We start from the raw sequence: 26,436 nt of genomic DNA on the forward strand, positions 1-26,436 counted from the left end.
CTCTAATGTGAAGAATCTTGAGTCCTTTGTTTCAAATGAGGGTTTCAAGCCAGCGTTAAGAGTTACTGGGTTAAGGGTAAGTTATAGCTTTTAAGTCTGGAGTGGAATTTAAAACAAAGCGTTAGGGCTTCAGGAGGTCCAATACAACTTTTTCCCCCCAGCAATTCCAGTACGAGTACTCAACCCTTGAGTAGTCCCCGATACGAACTACCACTTGTACTTTTGATACATAAAATTTCCTCAATGAACAATGACAGATGATTTTAACGAAAGACCTATATATTCCAAAATAGCATTTTGCCCTTAAAACCACATGAATTAATGCCAATTTTCTATTCTTCTAATGCTTAGTTCCTGGTTGTAAAACAGCCACAAGAGGGGTTAAAATTAGGACCTATATGGTGCCAAAGAAGGGTTTCAAAGTAAGATTTAGGGTTTCACAGATTTCTTTCTGAAACCAGGGTTAGTGTTTTAAAACAGAATTAGCGTTTCAAGTTAGAGATGAGGTTTCAAAATAAGATGCCATGCCTTGTTATGGTTTCAAAGAACTGTTAGGGTTTTTAATAACATGGTTTCAAGTTGGGGTTATGGTTTCAAATAACTGTTTCAGGCCACGGTTTGTATTTCAGATTCAGTTTACAAACTTGGATTAGGATTTCAAATTAGGGATTCAAATCATGGTTAATTTAACCCTCACGTTAGCGTTTACGTCCTTAGTTAGGTTTTCAAAATCACATTATAGACACGGTCACTGGACTTTGTGAGCATAGAAGACGATCAAGAAGGTTCATCCTGGGTCACTCCTAAATGTGTATCCAATTTACTCTGCTGAAATCTGACAACATTCTGAGTAATTTCCTTTTACGCTTTCACGCAGACTGTTATCGCTCAAGGAGTCGTTGCAAAGTAATATAATAAAGACTGAGTTAATGCAGTGATAAAAATGTTATTGCTGTCGTCCAGTACACTGTCAAAAAAAATAGATGGATAGTTATGTAAAAGAAGCACCAATAGTCGAAAGGGGGGGAAAAAAAAAAGTAGATTCCCAACATGTAAAAGTGTCATAGGTCCAAAAGTGGGAATTGTATCCATATTTATTCAACTCCAAGTTTACAGGACCAAATAAACGGTACCAGTATGTTACACAAGGGAGTCAAACTAGAATCAATGAGGGTACAAACCATGGCAACCAAGCAGTATTTACCTTCTTCTGGTCACGTGTATATGTGTGACGTAGGATAACCGATCTAGAGTTTGTTGACTTCAGTGTTTATGCCTCAAGGGAACAACAGCAGATCTTAGTTATTGTATGTACTAAAGAAAACCAAGAGTAGATATGCAGAAACTTTGAGGGTACCACTCACGTTTGCACATTTTAGAATGGCAAACAGTTCAGGTTTGTTCAAAGAAGAGTTTTTGGTAGAACCGTAACACTTTGAGGGTACCACTCAATGTCTGCACCTTATTCTGGGGTTCAAATTGTCCAGGTATGATTCAATAGATTGCAATGATGGAACAACCCTAAAGTGACAAACCATAGGTACACTTTTTTTCCGAGCACAGTAATGGGTTAAAGCAGTAGAACCAATGTAGTAGGTACCAGCCTAATAACCGGGCTTGGGGTAAAGATATGTTGCAAAAACAGTCAAGCAGAACATTTGAAGGCACCACCCCGTTTTTGCAGCTTTTCCAAGACCAAAAAGGAACAGGCATGTCTAAACTGTAGAAGTCAAGTCAAAGGTACAAAAGCAGAACCTGTGATGGTACCGCCAGCCCAACTGACAAGTATCTTGAAAACTACGACACATTATGGCAAACCCAAAGGTGAGAGTCCAAGAAGTTCTTGCTCCTTGTCTTCTACAGCGTGCCTTTGCCTGACTTGCGCCGAACAGCTTGCCCTCTCCACGGGCAGAACGGGATGTAACGAACCCAAGGCGAGGACGACAGCCACATTGTGATACCGAAGGGGAGGTTGTAAATGTCCTCAGTTTCCAAGATACCAGAGGCCTCCAGGTGTGATTCGTCCTGGGTGATCAGGCCGCGCTCGCGTTCGGTACCTGTATTGCAAGAAAAACTCTTTAGAAGATGAGCAAGATGGTGGCTGAGGCTAAAATAGCCTAAAACTTACCAGGGATGGTGTTGTCCAAGACGAACCCCAGGAAGCCTCCGACAAACATGTGAGTTGTAAAAAGGATCTGCAACACTGCGTCCACCTCACGTTGACCTTTGGAAAATCACATCAAGACGTTTGGGCAAGGGTTCTCAAAATGGGCTCTGGGGGCTTAATATGCAGTAGGACTATGAATGAGTCCTTGGAAAAGGATAGAACCAATACGTTTGAAAATTCATGCCTTAAGGTGTATTTTCATGACAGCAGAAACATGTCACTCATACCTGTGGCCAACATATTTGGGTTCTTGGCCATCCAATTGGGAATGACCAGTCCAGAAAACAAGGAGAAACCAAAAACAAAGATGTTTCTGGAGGAATTCATATCTGTTGACTAAAAAACAAAAAAGTAAGGTCATGACCACTGGATAAAAAATAAGTCACTCCGGTTCTGGTTCACCTGCAGGTTCGAGATCCCCGTCGAGGCGATGACCCCGAACATGATCAGGAACATTCCTCCGATCACGGGGTCGGGGATGGTGGAGAAGATGGCTCCGATTTTACCCAGGACCCCCATCAGTATCATGACAACTCCGCTGAGAAGAATTACCACTCGACTTCCAACCTGTGTCACGGACACACCACCACACGTTCAAGAAGTAAGAGATCCACGAACAAAAGGACATCCAACATCTGTTCCCAAGATGCTAAAGTCTCAGAACCATCATATCAACGGTCAAATGGTGTGTTGGTCTGACACAGCTTTGGATTTTCAGGACCTGGACAACTTGCTCTGATGAATGCAAGCCAACATTCGATGGTTCGTGCCCTTAAACTCAAGCGCTCTTGGGTTATAAGGAGGGACAAGGGCCCGAAAAATACCAGCAAGTCCACCCTTCCATACGGCTCAGAAGTAAAATGAAGGTTTCAGAGTGGCTGAGAACGCCGGAGTAAATAGCGCTCTCATTCAAACCTTGGTGATGCCCAAGGCGGCCACGTTCTCGCTGAACGAAGTGGTGCCGTTACCGGTGCCGAAGGCACCCGCCAACATGCTGCCAATCCCTTCCATGCCGATCCCCCGGTTGATGGCGTGCTTGGGCGGAGGTGGCGCACCTGACAGCTTAGCGCACGCGTAGTAGTCGCCCACCGATTCGGCCATGGAGCACACGATTCCCGCCATCATGCCGATAATGCCTGCCAGGCTCACCTCCGGGGTGCCCCACTGGCCTGCAGAGCAAGACGGTTCTCAATCAGGGGTTTTCAAATTAGGGTCGGGGGTCTGTAAGCAGTAGTTAGGGTGTCTCTCGACCCAAAAGTTCAAAAAAGTTCTTGATGATCTGAATTTGTGGATCAACAGAAAACCTTACCCGGATAAGGCACCACAAACCACGAAGCCTGACTGACCACGTCACTCTTCACATCCGTTCGGGCCTGGTGTCCGTATCGTCCTGGATCAGACGGCAGCACGTCGTAGATGGTGAGCAGGTGGCACACCAACCAGGAGACTGAGATGCCCAGAAGAATCTAATGGACATCACTTGTTAGCTACGTACGCTAACCGTAGCATAGCATTTTGAGAACCTACGGGCATTGTCTGGAAGATGTAGAACTTTTTGGTGTGCAGTTTCCTGGCCTTGCTGTACATGGGAATGGGCAGCCCGATGAGTCGCAAGTACTGGGAGAACGAGATGATCAAGGCTGCAGTCCTGTACATGTTAGAACAACTTTACTACTTTTGGGTCAAGGGATCCTTGCGGAGGAAGCATTTTGCCAAGGTTCCCCACAATACTGACAACGATAAAAAAAAAATAACTAGCATGTGTTTATACATTAATGCCATAGGAATTAAATAGCTTTTAATTGGCCCAAAGCTTTGGAGGTGTTAAATCCAGGTCCAGAAAGTAAAAACCTTGCCACAGTTTGACGTTAGCTCCTGATTCTAGTTAGCTAGCTCCCTGGCAGGTAGCTAGCTAGCACCTGGGGTTAAATCTGAACTGTGGCAGGGTTTTAACTTTCTGGACCTGGATTTGGCACCTCTAGTTGCGAGAACTGTGAGGCCCCGGTTACGACTTGTACATCTCTGGACTCCTATTTTAGAACCACAAGCTCAACACACAAACAATCAACTTCAAGTCTAGGAGACGCACATGGCAGAGACTCCCCAGTGGCTACCGGCCCTGACTCCGGCTGCATCGAACATGGACAGGCCGATGAGAGAGATAGTCGGCGCAATGGTGAGAGGGCCGACAAAGCGCATGAGGAAGCCGACCAGGCCGGAGAATCCCACCAGGATCTGCAGGAGGGAGGCCACCATGATGGAGCCCTGGAGCTAGGGGGGCGGGTGAATAGAACCTGATAGATTTATTCCACCAAATTTGAGAATGCTTGTGACGGCTTACTGTTCTCAGTCGGGTCTGCCACATTTCGATGAAGACGGGCGAGGATGTGTTCACCAGGCTGGCGTTTTGGGTCCAAGATGGACACTGGAATTCGGGTACGGATAACATTGCCAATGCTGGGGTAAGTAAGGCGAACGTGCCCCCCTGCAGGATGGGCAGCCTAACAGGAACAGGAACCAATGGTCATAATTTTTGGGGACACATTTGACATTTTTTGTGACTTTTTTTTTTCTTGTCATATCATTCATAAGATCACTAATTAGCATTAGCTTAAATCACTGAAAATTGTCCTTCTATCTTTGGTCCAAATGTTACAGTCCAACTCCTTAGTATGTTCGCACCTGATTCCGAAGGTGATCTGCAAAATAGTGCACAGCCCCGAGACGAAGAAGATAGTGTTGATGAGGTGACTCTGGGTCAAGCTGTCGTGCTGCAAACACAGTCCATCCGCTAAGATAAGCGGGATGGCGATGTTGCTGCCAAACGCCGTCAGGTAATGCTGCGGAACGAAGGAAATGCAGTGAAGTGGACGGGGGAGCCGCAAAAAGACACTGGGACACGTTTTTAAATCACCTGAAAGGCCAGGAAGACTGACAGGTACCAAGGCGGGGTCTCTGTCACACTGTACACTGTCACACTGTTGTTACGGGCCACTTTGACATCGCTTTCACGAATAAAAGGTTTAAGGGTCTCTCCCCTAGGCTGCACTTCTTCCTCATCCATCTAAATGTGAGCACAAATACATGCAAAGATCACTCAGAGAGACAAAAAATAAACACCCCCCAATGCTCAAACAGGTATCACTTACAAAGTCCTTAATCCTGACATTAAAACTCTTGCTGCATGGTAATTACACAGTTATTACATATTAATAACAGAGATGAATTAAAATTGATCATGAATTATATACAAAAATGAAAAATGTCATTGTAACAACTTCACAATCACATTTTTTTTTTTTATTATAACAATAGTGTGCAAGTATGTAGCTCAATACTCATAGTTGATTTATGGTCTCCAGACACCTCTTTGCATAATAACACTTACAGGCTGCTGGCCCGCTAATGATTTTGGGGTTTAATTTTTCATGTTGGGAGATTAGAAAGGCAATTGGTGCATAAAGCCTTTTTATTATGGTAGGAAAAACAGTCTGACATACAAGACTCGTAACATTCTTTGTTGTTTCAGCATGTGCCCGATTTGGCAAAGAAAATATAGGTGTGACTAAATATGTCCCAAAGAGGTTTTTATGCTCAAAACTACATGTGTATTCAGCACATTTGGACAAAAATGTTATACAACTCTGCATTTGTGTTACCTTGCATAGCCCTGTATTGGTGCTTCTTATTGTCTTGGATGAAACAGATTTTACTACCACTATCGATTAGCATGCAGTGGCACCATAATTTACAAACGTCAAACTCATGACCTAACTAGAAAACTCTCAAAAGCTCAATCATCAAAAAATTAGAAAACTAATCAACAGACTTGATAATTGACTAACTCACTAACCAACACACTAGCTAGAAAACTAACCAGCCACCTAACTAACTTGATCAATGTGGAGCAAGTTTGTGACCTTTCTAGTAAGTGCGATATAAACAAAATTGCACTCACTTATTTGCTGAAGTTCATAACTAACAAAATAACTATCTACCAAACTAACATAATAATTACCTAAACAAGTAACTATGACCCAATAAAAAAGATGTATAACTAGCTAAGTAATCAACAGATCAATTCCCTAACTCGTAGCTTACCAACAAACCAACTACCTAACTAATCATTAACTAGTAAACATAAATCCATTATTTATTTTTTGTGACTATCTAATGAATTAACAAAACAACACAAAAACTAACTTACTAGCTAGCTGCTATCTAGGCAACTATCAAACAAACAAATTACGGAAACTAATGAGCCAACAACTCTAGAAAATCCCCCCTGCGTATAATCATGCCAACCAACATGATAACTGGCAACAAGCTAACTAACAACCAACTAGTCAACTGCCAAATTACCAAGCAAGCTAACTAAATACCTATTAACACTTGAAAATATAATAGGTTATGTTGCTTTCCCTCACATAATTCTACTAACTAACTAACTCACTCACTCACTCACTAACTAACTAACTAAGCAACCAACGACCTAACCAACCAACTAACTAACTCAATCATTTTCAGCTAACTAACCAACAAGCGTAGCTCATAACGTGATCATTAACAACACATTCCCAACTAACTAACTAACTAACTAACTCACTCACTCCATCATTTGTAGCTAACTAACCAACAAGCATAGATCAGAGCGTGATAATTAACAACACATTCCCAACTAACTAACTAACTTGTCTCAAAACACATCGTCAAAATCACAAAAATAGAGCGGCCATTTTGATCAGTGGCAACATTTTAAAAACACAAAGAAAAATAAAGTTTAAAAAAAATACAAAGTACTAACAATTCAGCACTCTCCTTAGTCCCAATCTAGTTTTCTAATTGATCTAAACAAGATTATCCATTGAAATAAAGGTCAATGCCCTCCTTTGTTGAACATCAGCAATAAGAACAGGCCTGGATTTGATTGACACCTGTCACCTGAGGCCGAACACGATCGAAAATAATTTGATTGTATCTTGCTGACCTTCCATCCGTGTGAAAATTATCGCCCGAGTTGCATTCAGCAAAAAGGTTACAAAATGGAGGACAGATTAAAGCAGTCACATAAAATGAATTTGAATTGACATTGACATTAAGTGAATGCACACATAAGCTGTCATGATTTTACGTGATTTGATTCTCCTTAGTGCAACAAGGAGACAAAATGAGACATAATAGTCACAAAATACTCATTCATTATTTATCCAAAAACATTTTTGGCTCAGCGGTGCTTATCCGCCACCATTTTTTTTACTTCCCCAAAGAGCTCATTAAGGTCCTTAACTTTGTTGCCTTTCTATTTCGTTTATTATATATGAAAAAAATAAATAAACAAAAGTTTGTGAGAAGAACTCCATGCACTGAAATATATTCAACACTGTTTTTTTTGTTGTTGTTTTTTTTCCAGCTTAACCTACCCTAATAAACTCCTGGCAGTGTGAAGCGCTGTCCGGTATCCACGTCGACTTCCCTTGTCCAAACGTCCCTGGGGTAGCAGAAGAAGAAAAAGATACAGGAGACGCTTGAGCATTGCCACTAATCATGGTTGCGGACGTGCTTGTGGCTATCAACTGTAGGTCTGTTGGGTTCGTGACATCAAGTTGGTCGCCGGAGTTTGCCATTGCTGGCAGCTAATGATTGAAAGGACTGAACCCCATCAAATGTTTACTCTGGCCGGTCCAAGTTTCAGTCATCATATCTGCATCACGCACGTGGCTATTGTAGTAAAGGGAAGACGGTAGATACATACAGTGGAGCCCCGCTATTCGCAGGGATGAAAAACTGCTCAGAATAGTAGTCCACCGCCAGCCCCAAAATATGAATGGCCTCGATTACCTGCCCAAATTCCTACCACTGATAACCAATATTAACTCATTAGCTCCCAAAAACGTATAAATACGTCATATTTTAAATGTTTTAAGTGTCCCAAAGACGTATTTATATGTTTTTGGGTTTTTTTTTATGCCAGAGCATAGAGAAGGCTTTGATGCAATCTCTCTACTGCAGAAAATGGTTGAGTGGCAGAAGAGTATAAAGGATCAACCAGGTCATATTAAAACAGGCTGATTTCCCCACAGTTCTAAGCAGAATTGTGAAAAACGATGAAACGTAGCTATGTTCTATTGCTAATTGCTGCACAGCGGAAACAGATAGGTATATACGTTTGTTCCCTGATAAAAGAAGAGTCTAATCTCTCTTTTGGTATGTTCCATATTTTTATAGCAATAGTACATAATATTTCTCAGGCCTTGAAAAATCAGTCAAAATCCAGGAAAACACAAAGTGAAAATGGTAGGGAGTGAATGAGTTAAAATACAGCCGCCTAATACAAGACATGAACTTTAATTGGGGTTCATCAGTGACATGTTCACTGCATGCTAATCTAAGATATCCTATTGGACCTTGAATGCTCTGAACCAATAGCAGGATAGCTTTTTAATGTTGAGGGGAAAAAAAACAACCTTAGGTATCGGTATGGTATCGGTATCGGCCGATACTGCAAAGCTGGGTATCGAAATCGGTATCGGGGGCCAAAAATCGGTATCGGAACAACACTAGTTAAAACAACGCATTTGTATTAATTCGACCATATTGTTAAATGTCTTCCAATAAAACAATATTGGAACAGTGAAGGTATATGCTGCTTGTAATGAAAAAAAAAAAAAAAAAAAATCCGTATCGGCCAAATTCGGGATTGGCAAGTCAGACTTTTTAAAAGATTGGGGATTGGTTATCGGCTGAAAATTGTGATCGGTGCACCCCTAATTAATTCATTTAATGCATGAGCATTTGAGGATGATTTTAAATGTGATTGTAGTCTTATTTTGATATTAACCGGAAAAGGGACGTTTGAAAGTGTTTCGCACAGAAGTGAGGTCATCAAGCAGCAGCCAGTAGAAAAGCAGATGACGTCACTCCCATGGTGTTCTTTTAAATATTGTGCACAAGTAATACACATTTAAAATAAAAAAATAAAATAAAACCAATACTAAAACTAAACTAAAACAAAGCATTTTTTAAAATAAGTAAAACTAATAACAAAATAACAGAACCACCCTGAAAACTAATTAAAACCAACTAAATTTAAAAAACAAAACTCAAAACTAACAAAAATGAAAAATTCCCTGCTCCCTATCCACTGTATATACACCAAATGACGTATTACACGGCTATAATAAACCCTGAGAAACAGCTCGACTTCTGTTTATTTCTTGTAAGAAGAGAAAAACTGCAAAGAATGCAGTATCCAAGGCTGTTTGTCACGCTCGCGGCACAAAAAACGCAAGCGTAAAAACATCCCATTTTTGACAGCAACAAAAAAATATTGTGCAGCAGCCCGCCATGGTAAACACCTATTACAGAGCACATCATGTTTGATCTGTTGCCTGTGTACTTTTTATTACATTGGAGGATAAAGCATGATTTAGTGTAGTGCTTCTCGTTGCACCTTTTTTTTCCTTTTCTTTCATATAAAAAAAAAAGGCCACAGAGCATCATCACAGGGCGTCATGTGCGAGCGCGCACCGATGATGAGAACGTGGCGGGCGCCGATGATTGAATGTCGTCGGCTGCGGTCCCGCTTCTTTATCCTCCTCCTCCTCTTCCTCTTTACTACTCGCATGCACAATTCTCCTATCAAACATGGACGTCGGCTCACCCGGGGCCCTCGACGGCTGCCATTTTCGGCCCCGTAGGACACAGTGCTGGTTTCTGAAAGTGAGTGCGGTCTATACGTAAAGGTCACTTAACTCTTTTACTGCCACACGTTATAAAAAATAAAAAAAAAACTTTCATATGAAAAAGGCTTTGATCATTTACATCATCCTTGAAAACGTTCAATTTCATCAGATTTAATCACGTTTCATTATAATTTCATACGCAATGAGCCTATTTAAATGAGATACAATACTGCCATCTGCTGGCCATAGATTTTGTTTTTGATTCTACAATTCATTGACCAGGCAGCGCCTGCTGTACTTAGACGGTGAACGGCCCATTGATAAAAAACAAAACAACAACAACAAAACATAGTTGACATCATTTAGCGTTTATGGCGGCATACGTTGTGATTTTGCTAATCGTTATGAAACGTTTTTGGCGGTCAAAGAGTTAATGTATGTGTTCAAAGAGCTCAGGTTTGTATTTCATATCTTAAAGGTAACATTACATTTCCTGGAAAATAATCAAAATAAAAAATAAAAATACAAATAATAAATAAATTAATTAATGTTAAATGTGACATCAAAACTGCCACAATATATCGTAGCCCTCACATCACGATATTAAGAGCAGCACATCTGTTAAAAAAAGTTAGGTAGATTTCCATTTGTGCAATTCTAGCACCATCTGGTGGCTACTTTGTTAGTGCAGGTTAATTTTCACAAGGCATGTTTTGGCCCTTCTAAGTTTTATATTTTTACATTTTTCATTGCTGTATTGTACAAAAGAACATTTTTTTTAGTATGCGCTCATTTTTTTCACAATATTGTAACTTTTTTTTGTATCGCCAACCTCCCCAGAATATCGTGATAATATCGTATGGTGATGTTCGGAAATCGTTACATCCCTACTCAAGATCAACAACGAGGCGCTCTAAAGCCGCCACTCCAGCACTTAGAGCACATTCAGGATGGCCTTTGTCACACCGTCTGTCATTCATTTATAAAGCTAAAGACTGTGTTATAAAAGATTAATATAATCATAACAAAATGCATAACTAAAATATATTAAAATGCAACTACTCACCCTTGGATGATGTGCAATGAGGCGTTCGGCATCTTGGCAGCAAGTGTGCGCATAACGGGGCTGGAACACTTTTCACTCCTTGGGAGTGTTGTGATTTTGAATTTGTGTGTTTGACTTTCACGTTGAATTAACAGGAGAAACTGCGCCGGCAACTGTGGCTCTCCTTGCCCAAATGCGAGTTTTGTTGTCCTGCAGAAAACAGAGGCATGTATGTATTTAGTGGTTTCATACAGTATAACCGATAAATATTGATCCCGACGTCTTTCACCAGTTTTTTACTTCAGGAGGACTGCTAGCTGAAGTCGTAGAGGAGAGATAAAGTGTGATGTGTTGAAAAGCCAAGATGAATTTTTGATGAGGAGGCTAACGTTTGGTTTACAATCACCGGACACTTCATTAGGTACACCTGTGCCTGCCAATATGAGAGCTGTTTTTATTATTGTAGCTGAGTTGTTTAGAGCTAACTGCAAACATGGCATAATGAAACGAGTGGAAATTGTATTTAAAATGTATATCAATATTTTGCCATCATTCACAAGCCCGTTGATTTTATTTGTAAAATAATATTTTTAAAATATTAAAAAATGTTTTAAAAATACAAATTCAATTCAAACACAGTCACTCAGAACACATTTTATTTGTTGTTTATTTTGTTTAAAATTAAAAATAATTATGCTTGTAGTTATTTAGAATACATAAAATGTATGCATTTCTAAATAGATTTAAATACAGAATGTACAAATGAAAAACATTGTACTTGGAAAATATGTTATTTTTATATCTGTGTATAAACTATGAAATTATTTACATAAAATGTATACTGCACATACAAATTTGCAGTATACACACAAATGCAAATATGTATACCATATGTTGTGTATCACTTATAAAGTATATATTTTTCGGTATACTGTATAACTACAGTACATATATAGATAGATAAATATACGGCCAGGTATCGACCCGATACGAATACCAGGTATTTGTACTCGGCCATCCCTAGTTTCTATATTTTATTATGTGACTGCTGCGAAGCAAAGCAGGCACACATTACTATCCTAGAAAACGGCCCCGGCGTTTATTATAGCGAAATTTTTCAGAAAAAATGTGGCCCGAACTGTTGAACGTACCGGCACAAATGAGTTATCAAAAGATGCGGCTCGATCGGACTCGGGAACCTTTTTTTTTCTCGGAATTCCGAGTTACCATGGCGACGCAATTCCCAAAACCCCCCGCCAAAAAGTCCCATAGGAATGAATGGAGAAGGGGGGAAAAGAGCCACAAATGAAGCACCTTTTTCCAAGCCACGCTGTGCAACACATATGATTTTGAGCTCTTTTTGTTGCAATTTTTCCCATTTAGCATGCTAATGCTAGCTTAGCATGCTAATGCTAGCTTAGCAAGCCTATGGTAAATTAGCACACTAACACTAAGTTACATATTGCTAAGCTACCTTGGCATGTTAATGCTAATGCTAAGTTAGCATGCTAATGCTAGGTTAGCATGCTAATGCTAAGTTAGCTTAGCAGGCTAATGCTAGCTTGCTGACCGATTGAGAGGCAAAGTACACCAACATTTGCCAAACTGTTCAGTGCATTCGGCTTTCCATCTTGCAAGAGTCAGCAGTCACATCCAAAATTTCCACGGAAATTTTTCTAGTTATTAATAATTATACTGTACATTTAAAATGTATCTATGAAGCTATTTAAAAAAAGTTAATTTGGTGCTTATTGTTTTGCCTTTGTAAACACACAGGTGATTGTGTTATTAGAAGGTAAAAGTGTCCTTAAAGATGCATAAAAACACTTTAAAGTGAATTCCCCACTGTAAAGTTAACAATGTATGCAACCCTCCCGGTTTGAACGCTATTGCATATAAGGAACTTAGCTAAAAACGGACATCTGATAATGAAGTTTGCAGGGTGTGTGATTGCCAACCGTCATGCCTTTGGGCGCCTCGCAGCATTAAGTCCCCTCCCGCGGACGACCCTCCTGCTCCTTTCAATAATGTTAAACCATCACCTGTGTGATGGCTAATTTCGTCTACGGGAACGGAAAAAAAAAAAGACAGAAAGAAAACGAGTTGTTGCTGTTTCTCTCTGCAGGTCTAATGAGTCATGACACGAGCGTCCCCTCCCACGCTCCTTCACTCTCTCTCTCTCCTTCCTCCTCACTCCTTTATATTGGAGGTGCTGCTCCTTCTCTTGCAGGAGCATCTCTCCCGCCGCATTGGGAGGCAAACCAGACTCCACAAAGATGACTCCTACTCCTCTTTTTCTGCTACTTGGGTTCGCTTGTCTTATAGGTGAGTTCAGAACCACGGACAGTGACTCTGTAGTTTTTCTACATCTTTATTTTATTGCTTTCCTTGCTTTTTATGCATGTTTAAAAGCTGGGAATATTTGTCTCCCGTGCAGGGAATCAAGCACTTCCAATGGGGAAAGGTGGCAAAAGAGAAGATGTGGTAAGTGGATGTCTACGCGTGCATAACATACAGTATAGTTTCCTGTATTATGCATGCAGAACATATGCGAATAAACCCATGCAAAAAAAAAAAAAAAAAGCACGCGTGATCGTAACCATGCATGCACACAATCATTATTGTGCATTAAGGAACATACTGTATGCAGTTATCCAAATAGGAAGGAATACTGTTATCTCCTAAATGCAAAATAGAAAGTGTTGTGAAAGTGTGGCTGACAGTAAACAACAATTTTTAATGCTTGTACAAGTGTAAAATAATGAGATGGCAGTCACTATACAGCGTAAATTCCGTTCTTATGATTATTGATGTTGTTTGGTCCACTTAATACTGAAGATTATCATTTGCATATCATCCTCATAAAAATAAGTGCTTTGTTCTTAAGATCGCCAGTTACTCCTTCTGTTTCAATATTGGACTCTTCATTTCAGCAATTAGAACACACTTGAGACATTATAATCATATCAATAACAATATCCGCTGCTAAAATGACTATGCAGCGATCACATGCGGTCCATGTAAAACAAAATGAAAAACAAATAAAAATAGAGAGAACACAGTACCCAGGAGACAAAATTTCTGTTTTGTTTTACATTTTAAAATTAGCGTCAGAATTTAGAGAAAAAAAACATTTTTTTATTGCTGACATATTTTTCTCCAAAATACGTTTTTTTGTTTTTTTTTTTGGGGGGGGGGGGGGGGGGGGTGCTTAAAAAAAGGATATTTATTACGGCCTTAAAAATACATTTACTTTAAATATAAAAGAAATAGAACTAATCTCACAATTATTATTATTTTTAATTTAAAAAAAATCTCAATACTTTGTATTATCGAAAACCATATGACTATTGTAAAGGACAATGGGTTTATTTGAAATTTTTTTGACAATCTTGTAACTCTTATTTTCAAACTTACTGTTGGGCGAAAGTTTTATTTTGAAGGAATGGAGAAAGTCATAACAGCGTAAGAATAGACATTAAGCGACAATGCATATCAAGACGTTTGAAGCGATAAACCAGATGACAAGTTCCACAGTTAAAGATACATACTAGCCCAGTTGAAATCACACTTATCTGCATGGGGGTAACTTAGCCCTTACGGTGGGAGAGGTTTATGTATAGCTCGAAGAAAATGGGAATTAAAAGAAAACTTCAGACCACCACTAAAGCTTTCATTATTTCAACCAACACTCCAACTATAATGACGGTTAAAATGACGGTTGGCCAATACACAAATTCTACCAAAAGGTTTCATGGACTGCGATTGGCTGGCGACCAGTTCAGGGTGTAGCCCGCCTACTGCCCAATGCCAGCTGAGATAGGCACCAGCACCCCTTGTGAGGAGTAAGCGGTTCAGAAAATGGATGGATGGATGAATGGATGGTTTCATGGAATCTTGCCCACAATTGGCCAACTAGCACTTCAATCAACACAAGCCATATTTCTTTATCAGGTGACAAGATGTTTGGTGGAGGTTCTGTCCAAAGCGCTCTCCCAACCGGACGCCCAACTAGACCAAGAGTGCAAGGAGATTCTCAGAGCAGGTTTGTGCCACATTCTAGTTAGTTCAGGAAAAAAATAGCACGGTACATGACCCATTTTGCCCTTTTGCAGGAATTAAACATGCTCCACCAGACAAGAAGAGCAATGAGGAGACCAGTGATGATCGGGCCACAGGTCACGTACAAGAGCCTGAAGCCAAGGATGTGCAAGACATCCAAGAACTCCTGCGATCTGTGGAGCCCAATCAGGAGACCCCAAAGGGTGAAAACAATCAGGAATCCTGGAGTTTAGAAAAAAGACACCAAGAAAACGATGGACAGGAAGAGGAGGTGGAGCGGGAGAAGAGAAGCAGCTGGAGGCCAGGAAGGTTCCACCAGAAGAAGCCCAAACGTGACAAGTTGGGAGGAGAGTCCAAAGAGGAGGAAGAGCGCAGTCAGGAGACCTGGGATTTGGGCCGAAGGAGCGACGACGACCAAGAGGAGCACGACAAGCGCCTTTGGAACCCCTCACATCAAGATTACCACAAAAAGAAGTTCCACAAGCGTGGAGATGAGGAGGAGGACTACGAACGCAGCCAGGAGTCGTGGGGGCTTGATGATGAGAGGGACAAGAGGGAATGGAGGGCTGGGAGATACCACCAGAGGAGACACAAGAGGGACGAAGAACTATCTGAGGATTCCAGAGAGGAACCAGATGAAGAACGAAGTCAGGAATCCTGGGATTTTGGCACTGGGAGGGATAAAAAGGACTGGAGGCCTGGGAGATATCACCAAAGGAGACACAAACGTGATGAGGAACTGTCAGAGGAACCTAGAGAGGAACCAGATGATGAACGCAGCCAGGAGTCGTGGGGGCTTGATGACGAGAGGGACAAGAGGGAGTGGAGGGCCGGGAGACACCACCAGAGGAGACACAAGAGAGACGAAGAACTGTCAGAGGATCCGGATGAGGAACGTAGCCAGGAATCGTGGGATTTTGACACAGACAGATACAAGAGAGACTGGAGACCTGGGAGATACCACCAGAGGAGACACAAGCGGGACGAAGAAGTCTCAGAGGAACCAGATGAGGAACGCAGTCAAGAGTCCTGGGATTTTGACACTAGGATTGATAAGAAAGACTGGAGACCTGGGAGATATCACCAAAGAAGACACAAGCGTGATGAGGAACTGTCAGAGGAACCCAGAGAGGAACCAGATGATGAACGCAGCCAGGAGTCTTGGGATTTGGACGGTGACAGACACAAGCGAGATTGGAGGCCTGGGAGATACCACCAGAGGAGACACAAGCGAGACGAGGAAATGTCAGAGGATCCGGATGAGGAACGTAGCCAGGAATCTTGGGATATTGACACCGAAAGATACAAGAGGGACTGGAGACCTGGAAGATACCACCAAAGGAGACACAAACGTGATGAGGAACTGTCAGAGGATCCAGATGAGGAACGTAGTCAGGAATACTGGGATTTTGACATCGACAGATACAAGAGGGACTGGAGACCGGGAAGATACCACCAGAGGAGACACAAGCGAGACGAAGAACTTTCTGAAGATCCGGATGATGAACGCAGCCAGGAATCTTGGGATTTTGACAGCGACAGATACAAGAGAGACTGGAGATCGGGACGATACCACCAGAGGAGACACAGGCGAGACGAAGAACTGTCAGAGGATCCGGATGAGGAACGTAGCCAGGAATCATGGGATTTTGACAGTAACCAATACAAGAGGGACTGGAGACCGGGAAGATACCACCAGAGGAGACACAAACGTAATGAGGAACTGCCAGTGGAAGCCGATGAGGAACGTAGCCAGGAATCCTGGGACTTCGACAGAGAGAAGAAGGCCTGGAGGCCTTGGAGATACTACCAGAAGAAGCCCAAGCGTGACGAAGAACTCTCAGAGGAGAAGAGGGAGGAATCAGATGGAGAGCGCAGTCAGGAGTACTGGAGCTTCGACAAGAGACACGACGAAGATGATGATAAAGACTTCGAAAAGTACATTTGGAAGCCATCGCATCGGTACCACCACAAGAAGAAATACCACAAGCGTGGAGGGGAGGAGTTCTCTGAAGATGAAGACCTGAGTGACGATTCCGACAATCCGGAAGACAGAGACAAAACCTTGAGGTATTTAATTCTTCTGCCAGATCACAAGACCAAATTCTCAGAAGGTGTAGACCTGACGACTTCCTGGTCCTATTCAGGTCTAACTGAGTGATTGTTTTTCCAGGTATCTGGCTGAGAAACGAAACCCGTGGATCTACAGGGGCTACTACCATCCTGCCTGGTTCAAAAGGAACCCAGAAGAACATTCTGCCCCAAACAAGGTAGACCAGATGTTCACAGAGAAGCATCAGTACAGTTCAGTTCCAGATGTAAAATATCAGAACTTATGAATGTGGTTCTGACTTTTGAATGTGTGCAGATGGATGAGGCGGCCAAGTTGCTGAGTCAGAAAATAAACGAGCTCGCCAACCAGGAAGCGTCAGAAGGAGCCATGGAACCGAGGGCACTCACGCCGCACGAGGTTCACAACGCTACATTAAAAACAAACAAACAGCATTCCTCAATCATATAATTAGATATCAGCACCAGCATCAGATGTGACATTAAATATTTCTCATCCCACCTAACTTAGCAACAACCTGTGTTATAACCTACGATGTAAAACTGGCACATAAAACGTGGAAAATTTTTGGGTTGATTTCAGCCCTCAATTCCGTTAACGTACCCTTTATACCGAACACCGAAATATAAATTTCGTCTTTTGCAGTCTTTTTGAACCACCAGTGGTCAGTCTCAAAGAAAAGCTTTTGAGATGGTTTGCCCACGGTGTTCAAGCAACATCCTACGGTGGAAAATCAGCAGAAACAGTTTGATAACGTGACGTTTCTGCGGGTAAACTATGTTCCATCTCGTGCCCGCTGACCCGCTAACGCCGCGGAGCACATCCAGTCGCTCCTTCACAAAGTCGCTGTGGGGAGAGAGGGCAGCTCATTATGGAAATGTCCATTCCACACAGACATGCTGGGTACTTGCCGTATGAGTGCACATCATCTTGGCTCACAACGAACGACAACGTTAATATTCCACAGCAGAACTTTGGCACCGCCACGCTGCCTACATCTTTTTTTTTTTCTTAGCAAATTTTTCCTTCAAAGCCTGCGGGTTGAATGGTGTTTCTTATCTGCCGCAGCTTTTTCCATACCAAGCTTGGCACACCGTAACGACCTCCTGGGGCAATCAAAGTCATCACGTCTCCATTAAAACGGCAAGCAGTGGCTTCCGTGCATAATACGACGCTAAACGAACATTTTAAACCAGAGGAAATGGCTCGTACGACCGTATACCCAACAGAGTGCGCTTGATTTTATGTGCTGACTTGTGAAATTGTTTATTTTCCGTTGTTGCTGTAATTGTAGCTCCCCCCTGGAATTTATTATTCAGCCCCAAAGCCAGTTTCACAAAGCAATATAAAATTTGGTAGACATGTCTATAAGGCTCAAGAACATAGGTCCACAAAAGCATAGGAAGTACGCCATTTTGTTTTGAAGCCACTATTATAGGGTCAACAAATTTGTTGCACAGACAGTCTAATTGCTATCGAATTCCAACTTATAAGTGTTAACCTTCATGTGATGAACGCCCTGCTCTGGTGAGACTCATAGGCACTCACTACTTGGAGAAATTTATAGATCCAATAACTCCACTCTGCTTCAACCTGTATGTCTTTTCGCAGGAGAAATCACTGGAAAACCTGGCAGCAATGGACGAGGAGATGAAGAAAATCGCTGCCAAGTTGCATGAGAAAGAATGAGCTCCGCTTTTAACGTTTACATGGAAAATAAAACGCTGTTTGTCACGTCTGCCAAGTTAAAGTGCATAAAAAAAAAACTAAAATCCCAATTGTGGAGCCTTGCTTAAAAAAAAACAAAAAACAATTAATGACCTGTTATTATTGTACTGTATTTGTGCTATTTTGATGTGACATCCTGAACGCGTGCATGGGAATGTTTTTTTGATGTTTATATATAGAAATCGTCCAATGTCGACTGATGTCATTGTCTTTTCAAGTGTTTGTGCTCAATAAAAGTGTTATTCTGGGAACAAGCACCTTTTTAATCGTGTGCAGTCAAATTTCCACACGTTGACTAATGAGAATGATTCATTACTGTTGATTATTGTTATACTGCCAGACAAAAACATTTTAGTAAAAATGTCTTCTAACTTAAGCCGTCACTCACGGGCGCAACGAGGAGCTCTAAATTGGCCATATCAGCAGTCTATGGTACCTTTTTGGGGTGTATCTATTCAATATACAACATATTTACTTTTTTTATTTTTTATTTACCATGTTGCTATATTTACAGATTATCATTTTCCCAGTTTATCAAAAGCAAGTGGAGGAACGGGAGCTTCAGAAAAAGACTAAACTTTTTAAGACTAAGCTACACGCTAATGTCTGTTGGATCAATTAAAACGACGTTATTCTGCATTAGAATATATTTTAATTCTGTGAAGATTCAGTCATGAAGTAACAGAAAATAAAATTTCCAGCGTAATAAAAAGTAATTAAAAAAAAAAATGCTGACCCAAATGTCAGACCAGAAAACTAGGATGCATCTGTTTAGAGGCCTTTTCTTGCGTAACTGCCTAGACGGGTTTGTGATGTATACAAACAGACATTCCCGCCAGCCCTGTTGCTGATGTGCCCTGAAACACAATTGGGGGGCTTTTAAGCCCTTCAGCTTTCTGCCAGTTTTTGTTTTTTTGGCACCGGCTCCTCCGAGTTAGTCCTGCCCGAAGACTCTGTCGACACGGTGATGCCCGAGAGGAGGTAACCGCCGCCGCCGCTCATCAGCAGCTTCGGATGTGTTCTGTTGGGCAGCACCTGGGGAGACAAAACACAAGTCAGGACGCATTAAGGGTATGACGAGGACCTGAAGGTGGGCGGTGTGTAACCTGATAATGCCGCAGCCAGGTATCGGTGAGGCGGAGGTTGACTGTGCCGCCTTGCTCCTTCAGTTTGGTGAAGCACTCGATTAGCGGCTGCAGAGAAGACGGCGTGTCAATACATATGTAACCCCAAAATTTATAAGAATTACATATAGTGTACGTAGCTTTCACCAAGACAGAAGCAGATTGAATGGAATGACATTCCCAAGGATGGCAAAGTTAGCATGCTAATACATGTGTATCCCTAACTTTTTAGTATTAACTCTTTGACCGCCAAAAACGTTTAATAACGTTTTGTAAAATCACGATGTATGCCGCCATAAACGTTATTATTATTTTTTTTCCCAATATATCAATGGTCAGTGCAACGTCCAAGTGCAGCGCAGCCGGGTCAATGAGTTGTAAAATCAAAAACACCCACTAACTATGGCCAGCAGATGGCAGCAGTAGCTGCTCGGGCCCTAACTAGAGCTGCGAATTACAATGAAACATGACGCAATCTGATGAAATAGAACGTTTTCAAGGCTGACGTGAATGATCAAAGCCTCTGTAACATTAAACCTTAATTTGACGGCGCGCCACTAAACAAAAAATAGTATCAAAGTCACTGATGTGGACAAAATGTTTATGTAGCAAAAGAACACAATATTCTGTTTGCTTCGTAAAATGAGTTAAAATGCTCGAAATCCGCTGGCATTGTTTTTTTTATTATTTTTTTTAAAAAAGTGTGGCAGTAAAAGAGTTAAATATAGTGTACATTTAACACGGTCTGGGTGAAAAGTGGATGGAGTGAGGTTCCAAAAGCTGGCAAATTTAGCGTCTGCCAATACATACTTTATGGAACCCCGGACTTGTAATAATGATATATTTTGCACAATGCTTTGCCACAGACTGGGGGCAAAGTGAATGGAGTGAGGTTCCCAAGGATGCCAAAAGTAGCATGTAAAAACATATTTACTAAACCTTAACAAGTATAAAATATAGCGCGTAAATCTTAACACAGATGAGGGAAAGAGAATGGTGTGAGGTTCCCATTGCTGGCAGAATTAGCATTATTGCTTTCATATACTGTATTGATACACTCATCAAGAAGAAGCAGTTGCCAAGACCACTTTGTTACACTTCGCTTGTGAGCATTTAAACATAAAGAGCATTAGCTCGGAGTTTCAGGGTCCACATTCCATTCTTCTTATTTTCTGTTTTTAAGACAATACATTTTAGTATTGAATTGTCAAGACACTTGCTTCCATTTAATTTCCTTGCGGGATAAAGACATGTTTTCTTTGGTATTTTCCTGCTGTGGGAAGCTAATTTCCAACATGGGCCTTGCAGTAATAAGACCCGCCTTAAATAATGACCATTGTTCGGTGAAATTGTCATTAAAACACACACCTCCTTATACTGCGAGTAGACCACAAAGGGCCTGGAGGGAGACAAGAACCTGAGCAGGCACATCAGGACGGAACACGGGTGGAAGCGAGAGGCGATGACCAATCTGCGAGGAGGCAAAACATGATGAGCCAAGCCAGTGATAAATTACGCAACAATACATTGTTAATGGAAATGTTGTCATTTAGCCTACTGTGAGGAGAATCAATAAGTCAACACCCTTGCGACATTTCATTAATCACAAGCACCCTGTGGCTCACAAGTGACTGTGCATAGTGTATATAACGGGAATGTAGACTTGGGAAAAATGGATGGAATTCGGTTCCAGGGTCTTGACAAGTTAGCATACCTCTACATTCCTGTAACATTAGTAAATCTTATTAATGTGTATATAGCCTTAACAAACTCTAGCATACAGTATAGTGGATGGAGTGGGGTTCCTGGGGCTGAAAAAGTTAGCATATGTCTACATTCCTGTAACTTGGTGTCAGTTTTCTTTTCGTGCATATAGTTTATATGAGTTTAATAGACTAATGGAAAGTAGGCGGAAATCGGTTCCCAGTGAAGGTAAATTTAGGGTATGTCTAAATTCCTGTGACTTCATATAAATTTGTATATAGTTTATTGGGCTTTAAGAGACTAGCGAAAAAAGTTAGCGTGATAATAAGTCCTTAGAAAGGGGGGGGGGGATAATAATAAAAAAAAAAAAAAAAAAAAAAGGAGTAGGGTTCCCGAGCTGGCAAAGTTAGCTGATCAAAAGGACTGTTTCCCTCTAACTTCAGTTCCTCATCATCATCATTTTCAGTCATTTCAGGCAATAGTGTACAGCCGAACACAGCAGCAACAAGTCATACTGTAGTTTCATAATATGAACAGGAAAAAAATAAAAAAATAAATAAATACGAGAAATATTTAATATTTGTTAAGATTCGGTGGTGTATAGCTTTAACGCAGGCTGAGTGGATTGGCAGACATTGTAAGGTTTCCAATGCTAGCAAAATTAGCACGTCAATAAACAACACAGAAAACACACTGCCTCACCGCTAACTCAAGTGCATATAGCTGTCACCCATGTTTAGGGAAAGTGGCTTGAATTGGGTTCCACCAACCAGCAAAGCTAGCACGATAATACATGTTACCCATCTGATATAGCTTTCATTCATTCATTTTGCATCTCTGCGAATCCATTTTAATCACAATGCACCATTTAAAAGTGACACTAACCCGTCTGCGTTCATGTCCTTTAATTGAGCCGCTGCTGCCGCTAGCTTCTTACGCTTCTCTTCCTGCTTCACCTTCTTGAGTTCAGCCTAAAACATTCAAAACACCATTATGACCAGGGCCTGTCAATCATACCTGATCTTGTGCCATACCTTCGCATGTTTGCCTCGTTCGCGTTCATCGTCTGTGCGTTGTTCCCCGTTGTCATTAGTCTCCATGTTCTCTGCGTCCTCCGGGGTGTCATGCTGCTCCATCTTGGGCTCCTCCTTCGCGGCCACGTCGGGATGAGGTGCCTCTGAGAAGCCATATACACGGAATATTACATTAGTGAATGGAGCGTGTTTCCACAGGCTGGCAAAATTAGCATGCATTTGCAGAAGTTGTTGTGAATCTTGTTTTACTGTTAACAGCTTTAACACAGACTAAAAGTATTAGTATGTTAATGCCATGGCTTTTAAATTGTCCGAGTGCATACTGCTTAAACCAGACTAGGGGAAAGAGGATTGAGTGAGGTTCCCAAGGCTGGCCAAATTTTCTCTTTTAATTGTACAGTACAACTGACAAATGTAAACCAAACAAAAGTTAGGATGTGAAAATGTTTGTATCCCTGTAATGCTGACATTTTACTTATAGTGTAAATGGCGTCAATAGACTGGGAGAAAAATGGATGGAGTGAGGTTCGAGCACTGACAAAGTACGTGCATTACAATATCTGTGTCCCTGTTATGTAAATATTCCTGTAGCGTATATAGCTTGAACAGATTCAATGGCAAAGTGAATGGAGTGAGGTTCCCCAGGTGGGAAAATTAGCATATCAATACATATGTAGCTCAATGCTTGTAAATATCCCTATAGTGTGTAACCAAGACTGGGGGTGGGGAGTGGATGGAGTGAGGTTCCCCAGTGTATCAAAAATATCAGTTATTTTGTAAAAAAAAAATTAAAAAAATGTTTTTGACACTGCTCTCATACTGAATCTCAATTTTGTGCAGGTGTTCTTAACTCATTTGCTCCCAATAACGTATAAATACGTTTTTTTTTAATGTTTTAAGTTAAGTGTCCCAAAGACATATTTATACGTTTTGTTTTTTTTAATGCTAGAGCATACAGAAGGCTTTGATGCAGCCTCTCAACTGCAAAGAATGGTTGCATAAATTGTAGTTATTACATAAACGGCCAGCAGATGGCAACAGAGCAAAGGATATCCACCAGGGCCATGTTGAAAAAAAAAAGCTCAATTACTCACAATTTTAAATGGATTTGTGAAAATTGATGAAATTTAGCTACATTCTAATGCTAATTGCTACAAAACGGAAACAGATAGAAACGTACTTTTTTTTTTCCTGATGAAAGAAGATACTTTAATCTTTCTTTTGATATGTTTTTTTGTTATGTTATTCTATGGGCCTTGCAAAATCAGCCAGGAGCGAACAGGATTGTTTCTGTGAAAACGGCTGGGCGCGAATGAGTTAATAATGTGCCCGCTACGTGCACGTTCACCAGTACCGGGGTCCTTGAGGCTTGTTTCCAGCGTGCCTGCTAGCAAAGCATTGACGTGGCAGATGGGAAAGTCATGCAGCGTGTCGTGGAAGTGAGCGGGGAAGCCAAAGTTGTCCACTCCTGCCCGGACCGGCCCGCCCCCCGGGTACATTTGGATCACTGATCCATAGCCTGGACGGGAGGAGCAAGAGATGGAAAAAGGGTCATTAAACACACACAAAAAAAAAAGAGAGTCATAAAATAAGAAGGCACTTATTCTGCCACCAGATGGTGACATTTTCATTACAATGTATCATACATCGATGCATCTGTTAAAAATAGAAACAATGCTATTTCTGTTAGTGTTTACAATTTCATAATTAAATGCTTTTGATTTACCTGAGCCTTGGGAAACACTACATAAGATGAAAAACACACTCACCTCCCATTCTTTCCATGATGGCCCCCAGCACGAGGCCAGCGCACGTCTCAAACACCAACACTTTGCTGCCGGCGTGGATGTTGGCCAAGGTCAGCATCTGCGCCAATGTGTCGAATCGCAAGTAACTGGGACACACGCACGCACACGTTACTCACATTGTTGTGCGTTTCTGCTGGGCAGAGGCAAAAAAAAATTACCATATCTTTCCTGGCTCTCGTCCGTGGTACATAAGCGCCATGATGCGGCAGGTTGGTTTGAGAATAGTCACGGTGTTCTCATACCTGAAAAAAACATTAGATACCAATCACTCATAATGTGTTTTATTAATTTTAATTAACATTGGAGTGCTGTGGCGAAAGCTCACTTCTTCTTTTTCTTCTTAATGTACTTGTCCTGAGCGTATTCTGTTTTATCCCTGAAGGTGGAGCTGTTGTCTATGAGCTGCTGGATGATTTCCTGCAGAGCAAACAAACATACTGAAATACAGTAGGAGATACCATACATTAAAAGTGAGAGACCTCTGTTTGGGAAAATAGCATTTCTAAAATTGTTTGGGTCAATTTTATTTCTACTTTTCCCCCCCAAAAAATATCTGCAAAAGGAAAAAAAATCTCGTTGATACAAGCTGGTGCCAGAAAATAATTCATAGCTTGTTCTGTATCATGAAAAATATAAAGTAAATTCCAAAATGGTTGTAGATAAAATCTGATTTTGTGAGACTTGCGATTTCACTTTTAAGGCTATATTGTTCAGTCCTACAACTACAAGAAAACCTATCAGGCTCATAATAACAAAGTCATAACAAGTAGAACAAACTGAAAAGTTTCCATCATTACCTGACCCTTTAGACCTTGCTCTTTGAGTGTCTCAATGTCATCCCGGGTCAGCTTCTGTGACTTGCCATCGTCCATGATGTTCCGGTTGTCCGTGCCTGCTTCCTTTGTGTCTGTCGGAGGAAGTGTTATGCTGAAGCAGCATATACATTCTTTGCTGTCCAAGTTCTGTTTCAGACAATTCTAATGCATTTCCATATTTATTATATATATTACATTCCCTCCTCCCCCCTCCGAAAAACAACAACAACAATTACCCACCAGATAGAGCACTTGGCACATCTTTTGGTTTCACAGGTTGCAACTGTCCTCCGGATACAATTTCAAAAGCGGTGCTGTACAGGTGCCCCACAGCGTTGTCCAGGAAGAACCACTGCTTCTCAAACACCACCTTCCTGTTATCACAAGATGAGGAAATGTTAAAAACATGTCGGAATGGCACTCAACTGAGTTAATTGTTAACACAAACATAACGTTTCACAATGAAAACCCTAATAGGTAAACACCCAGATTGCGTTAAACCATCACTTAAATCCAGTTTGCCTTATCACACACGCTCGAAAGTAACACCTGTCACGTAATCTTGACACCTGACTAAAACGGCACGCATTAAACAAATGTAGACTTACTTCTTCGATTGTATTTGTACAGCTTTGTAGACGTCCCCACGCTTCAGCATAACGTGGTCTCCCTCGTTGATCTTATACAGGGAGTCGTCGTCTTTTCCTTCCGCCATTATCGCTCAAATTAGAGGACTAACGGCTCAATAACGAGAACAGTTCACACGGTGGTTCGTAAAATTACCCGTAAAATGTGTTAAATTCGTGACTCCACGTGTTATCTTTCACTTTCGGTCTCAGGGCGACCGGTAGAAAAGAGAAAGAAACTACTTCCGCGTTTTCCTCATTGTCGGCGGTGATTGGTCCGAATTGACGCTAGTCAGCCAATAGCGTGCAACGGCGATTATGTCGATTTCAGAATCATCGATTTAATATGTTTTTCTTTTCTTAAATAACTACTGGAATACGTACATTTCTCCATTGTGTGGTGCATCTTAATGGATTAATCGAATATTTGTTTGAGATAAAAAAAAATAAAAGTTTAAAATGTGCATAAACAAGCCAATTACACTGCTATATCTTATGTAGCTAGATACATAAACAAGCCAATTACACTGCTATATCTTATGTAGCTAGATACAGTAAACACTGTGGAGT

At 41.2% G+C, this 26,436-nt stretch overlaps 3 protein-coding genes across 6 annotated transcripts; 1 reads left to right on the plus strand and 2 right to left on the minus strand.

Annotated features, from left to right (window-relative positions):
- Positions 1 to 1,076: 1,076 nt before the first annotated feature.
- Positions 1,077 to 14,090, minus strand: LOC144010200 (solute carrier family 23 member 1-like). 4 transcript variants are annotated; one of them, XM_077510401.1, is made up of 14 exons: positions 13,536 to 14,090; positions 10,916 to 11,104; positions 7,588 to 7,655; positions 5,082 to 5,231; positions 4,850 to 5,007; positions 4,509 to 4,668; positions 4,257 to 4,438; positions 3,695 to 3,815; positions 3,477 to 3,633; positions 3,083 to 3,336; positions 2,570 to 2,734; positions 2,395 to 2,503; positions 2,129 to 2,224; positions 1,077 to 2,057 (listed from the first exon to the last, which is right to left on the minus strand). In XM_077510401.1, exons 4-14 carry the CDS (start codon positions 5,229 to 5,231, stop codon positions 1,858 to 1,860), a joined length of 1,752 nt encoding a protein of 583 aa, XP_077366527.1. In that variant the 5' UTR covers positions 7,588 to 7,655; positions 10,916 to 11,104; positions 13,536 to 14,090; the 3' UTR covers positions 1,077 to 1,857. The 4 variants fall into 4 exon arrangements, with proteins under 4 accessions (XP_077366527.1, XP_077366526.1, XP_077366528.1 ...); XM_077510400.1 differs by lacking the exon at positions 13,536 to 14,090 and adding an exon at positions 11,184 to 13,521; XM_077510402.1 differs by lacking the exon at positions 13,536 to 14,090 and having other exon boundaries at positions 4,257 to 4,402; positions 10,916 to 13,521.
- Positions 13,084 to 19,003, plus strand: chgb (chromogranin B). Its single transcript, XM_077510398.1, has 7 exons — positions 13,084 to 13,219; positions 13,332 to 13,378; positions 14,849 to 14,939; positions 15,010 to 17,026; positions 17,130 to 17,226; positions 17,325 to 17,426; positions 18,639 to 19,003. Exons 1-7 carry the CDS (start codon positions 13,171 to 13,173, stop codon positions 18,714 to 18,716), a joined length of 2,481 nt encoding a protein of 826 aa, XP_077366524.1. The 5' UTR covers positions 13,084 to 13,170; the 3' UTR covers positions 18,717 to 19,003.
- Positions 14,102 to 26,139, minus strand: trmt6 (tRNA methyltransferase 6 non-catalytic subunit). Its single transcript, XM_077510403.1, has 12 exons — positions 25,849 to 26,139; positions 25,481 to 25,614; positions 25,223 to 25,332; positions 24,751 to 24,842; positions 24,584 to 24,667; positions 24,387 to 24,511; positions 23,972 to 24,136; positions 22,618 to 22,760; positions 22,469 to 22,554; positions 21,248 to 21,350; positions 19,862 to 19,948; positions 14,102 to 19,790 (listed from the first exon to the last, which is right to left on the minus strand). The coding sequence occupies exons 1-12, from the start codon at positions 25,953 to 25,955 to the stop codon at positions 19,644 to 19,646; spliced, it is 1,383 nt and encodes a 460-aa protein (XP_077366529.1). The 5' UTR covers positions 25,956 to 26,139; the 3' UTR covers positions 14,102 to 19,643.
- Between the last annotated feature and the right edge of the window lie 297 nt (positions 26,140 to 26,436).

Source organism: Festucalex cinctus, chromosome 21, assembly GCF_051991245.1.
Source record: "Festucalex cinctus isolate MCC-2025b chromosome 21, RoL_Fcin_1.0, whole genome shotgun sequence".
Classification (NCBI taxonomy): Eukaryota; Metazoa; Chordata; class Actinopteri; order Syngnathiformes; family Syngnathidae; genus Festucalex; species Festucalex cinctus.

Excerpts from the sequence above, each read along its gene's own strand:
- chgb (XM_077510398.1), top strand. The coding sequence starts at position 13,171 with ATGACTCCTACTCCTCTTTTTCTGCTACTTGGGTTCGCTTGTCTTATA. Across the intron at positions 13,220-13,331 it reads TGGGTTCGCTTGTCTTATAG|GGAATCAAGCACTTCCAATG; the intron begins GTGAGTTCAGAA and ends TCTCCCGTGCAG. Across the intron at positions 17,227-17,324 it reads AACATTCTGCCCCAAACAAG|ATGGATGAGGCGGCCAAGTT; the intron begins GTAGACCAGATG and ends GAATGTGTGCAG.
- trmt6 (XM_077510403.1), bottom strand. The coding sequence starts at position 25,955 with ATGGCGGAAGGAAAAGACGACGACTCCCTGTATAAGATCAACGAGGGA. Across the intron at positions 25,615-25,848 it reads GTACAAATACAATCGAAGAA|GAAGGTGGTGTTTGAGAAGC; the intron begins GTAAGTCTACAT and ends TTGTGATAACAG. Across the intron at positions 24,137-24,386 it reads CATCATGGAAAGAATGGGAG|GCTATGGATCAGTGATCCAA; the intron begins GTGAGTGTGTTT and ends CCTCCCGTCCAG.
- LOC144010200 (XM_077510401.1), bottom strand. The coding sequence starts at position 5,231 with ATGGATGAGGAAGAAGTGCAGCCTAGGGGAGAGACCCTTAAACCTTTT. Across the intron at positions 4,439-4,508 it reads GGCAGACCCGACTGAGAACA|CTCCAGGGCTCCATCATGGT; the intron begins GTAAGCCGTCAC and ends CCGCCCCCCTAG. Across the intron at positions 2,504-2,569 it reads CGGGGATCTCGAACCTGCAG|TCAACAGATATGAATTCCTC; the intron begins GTGAACCAGAAC and ends TTTGTTTTTTAG.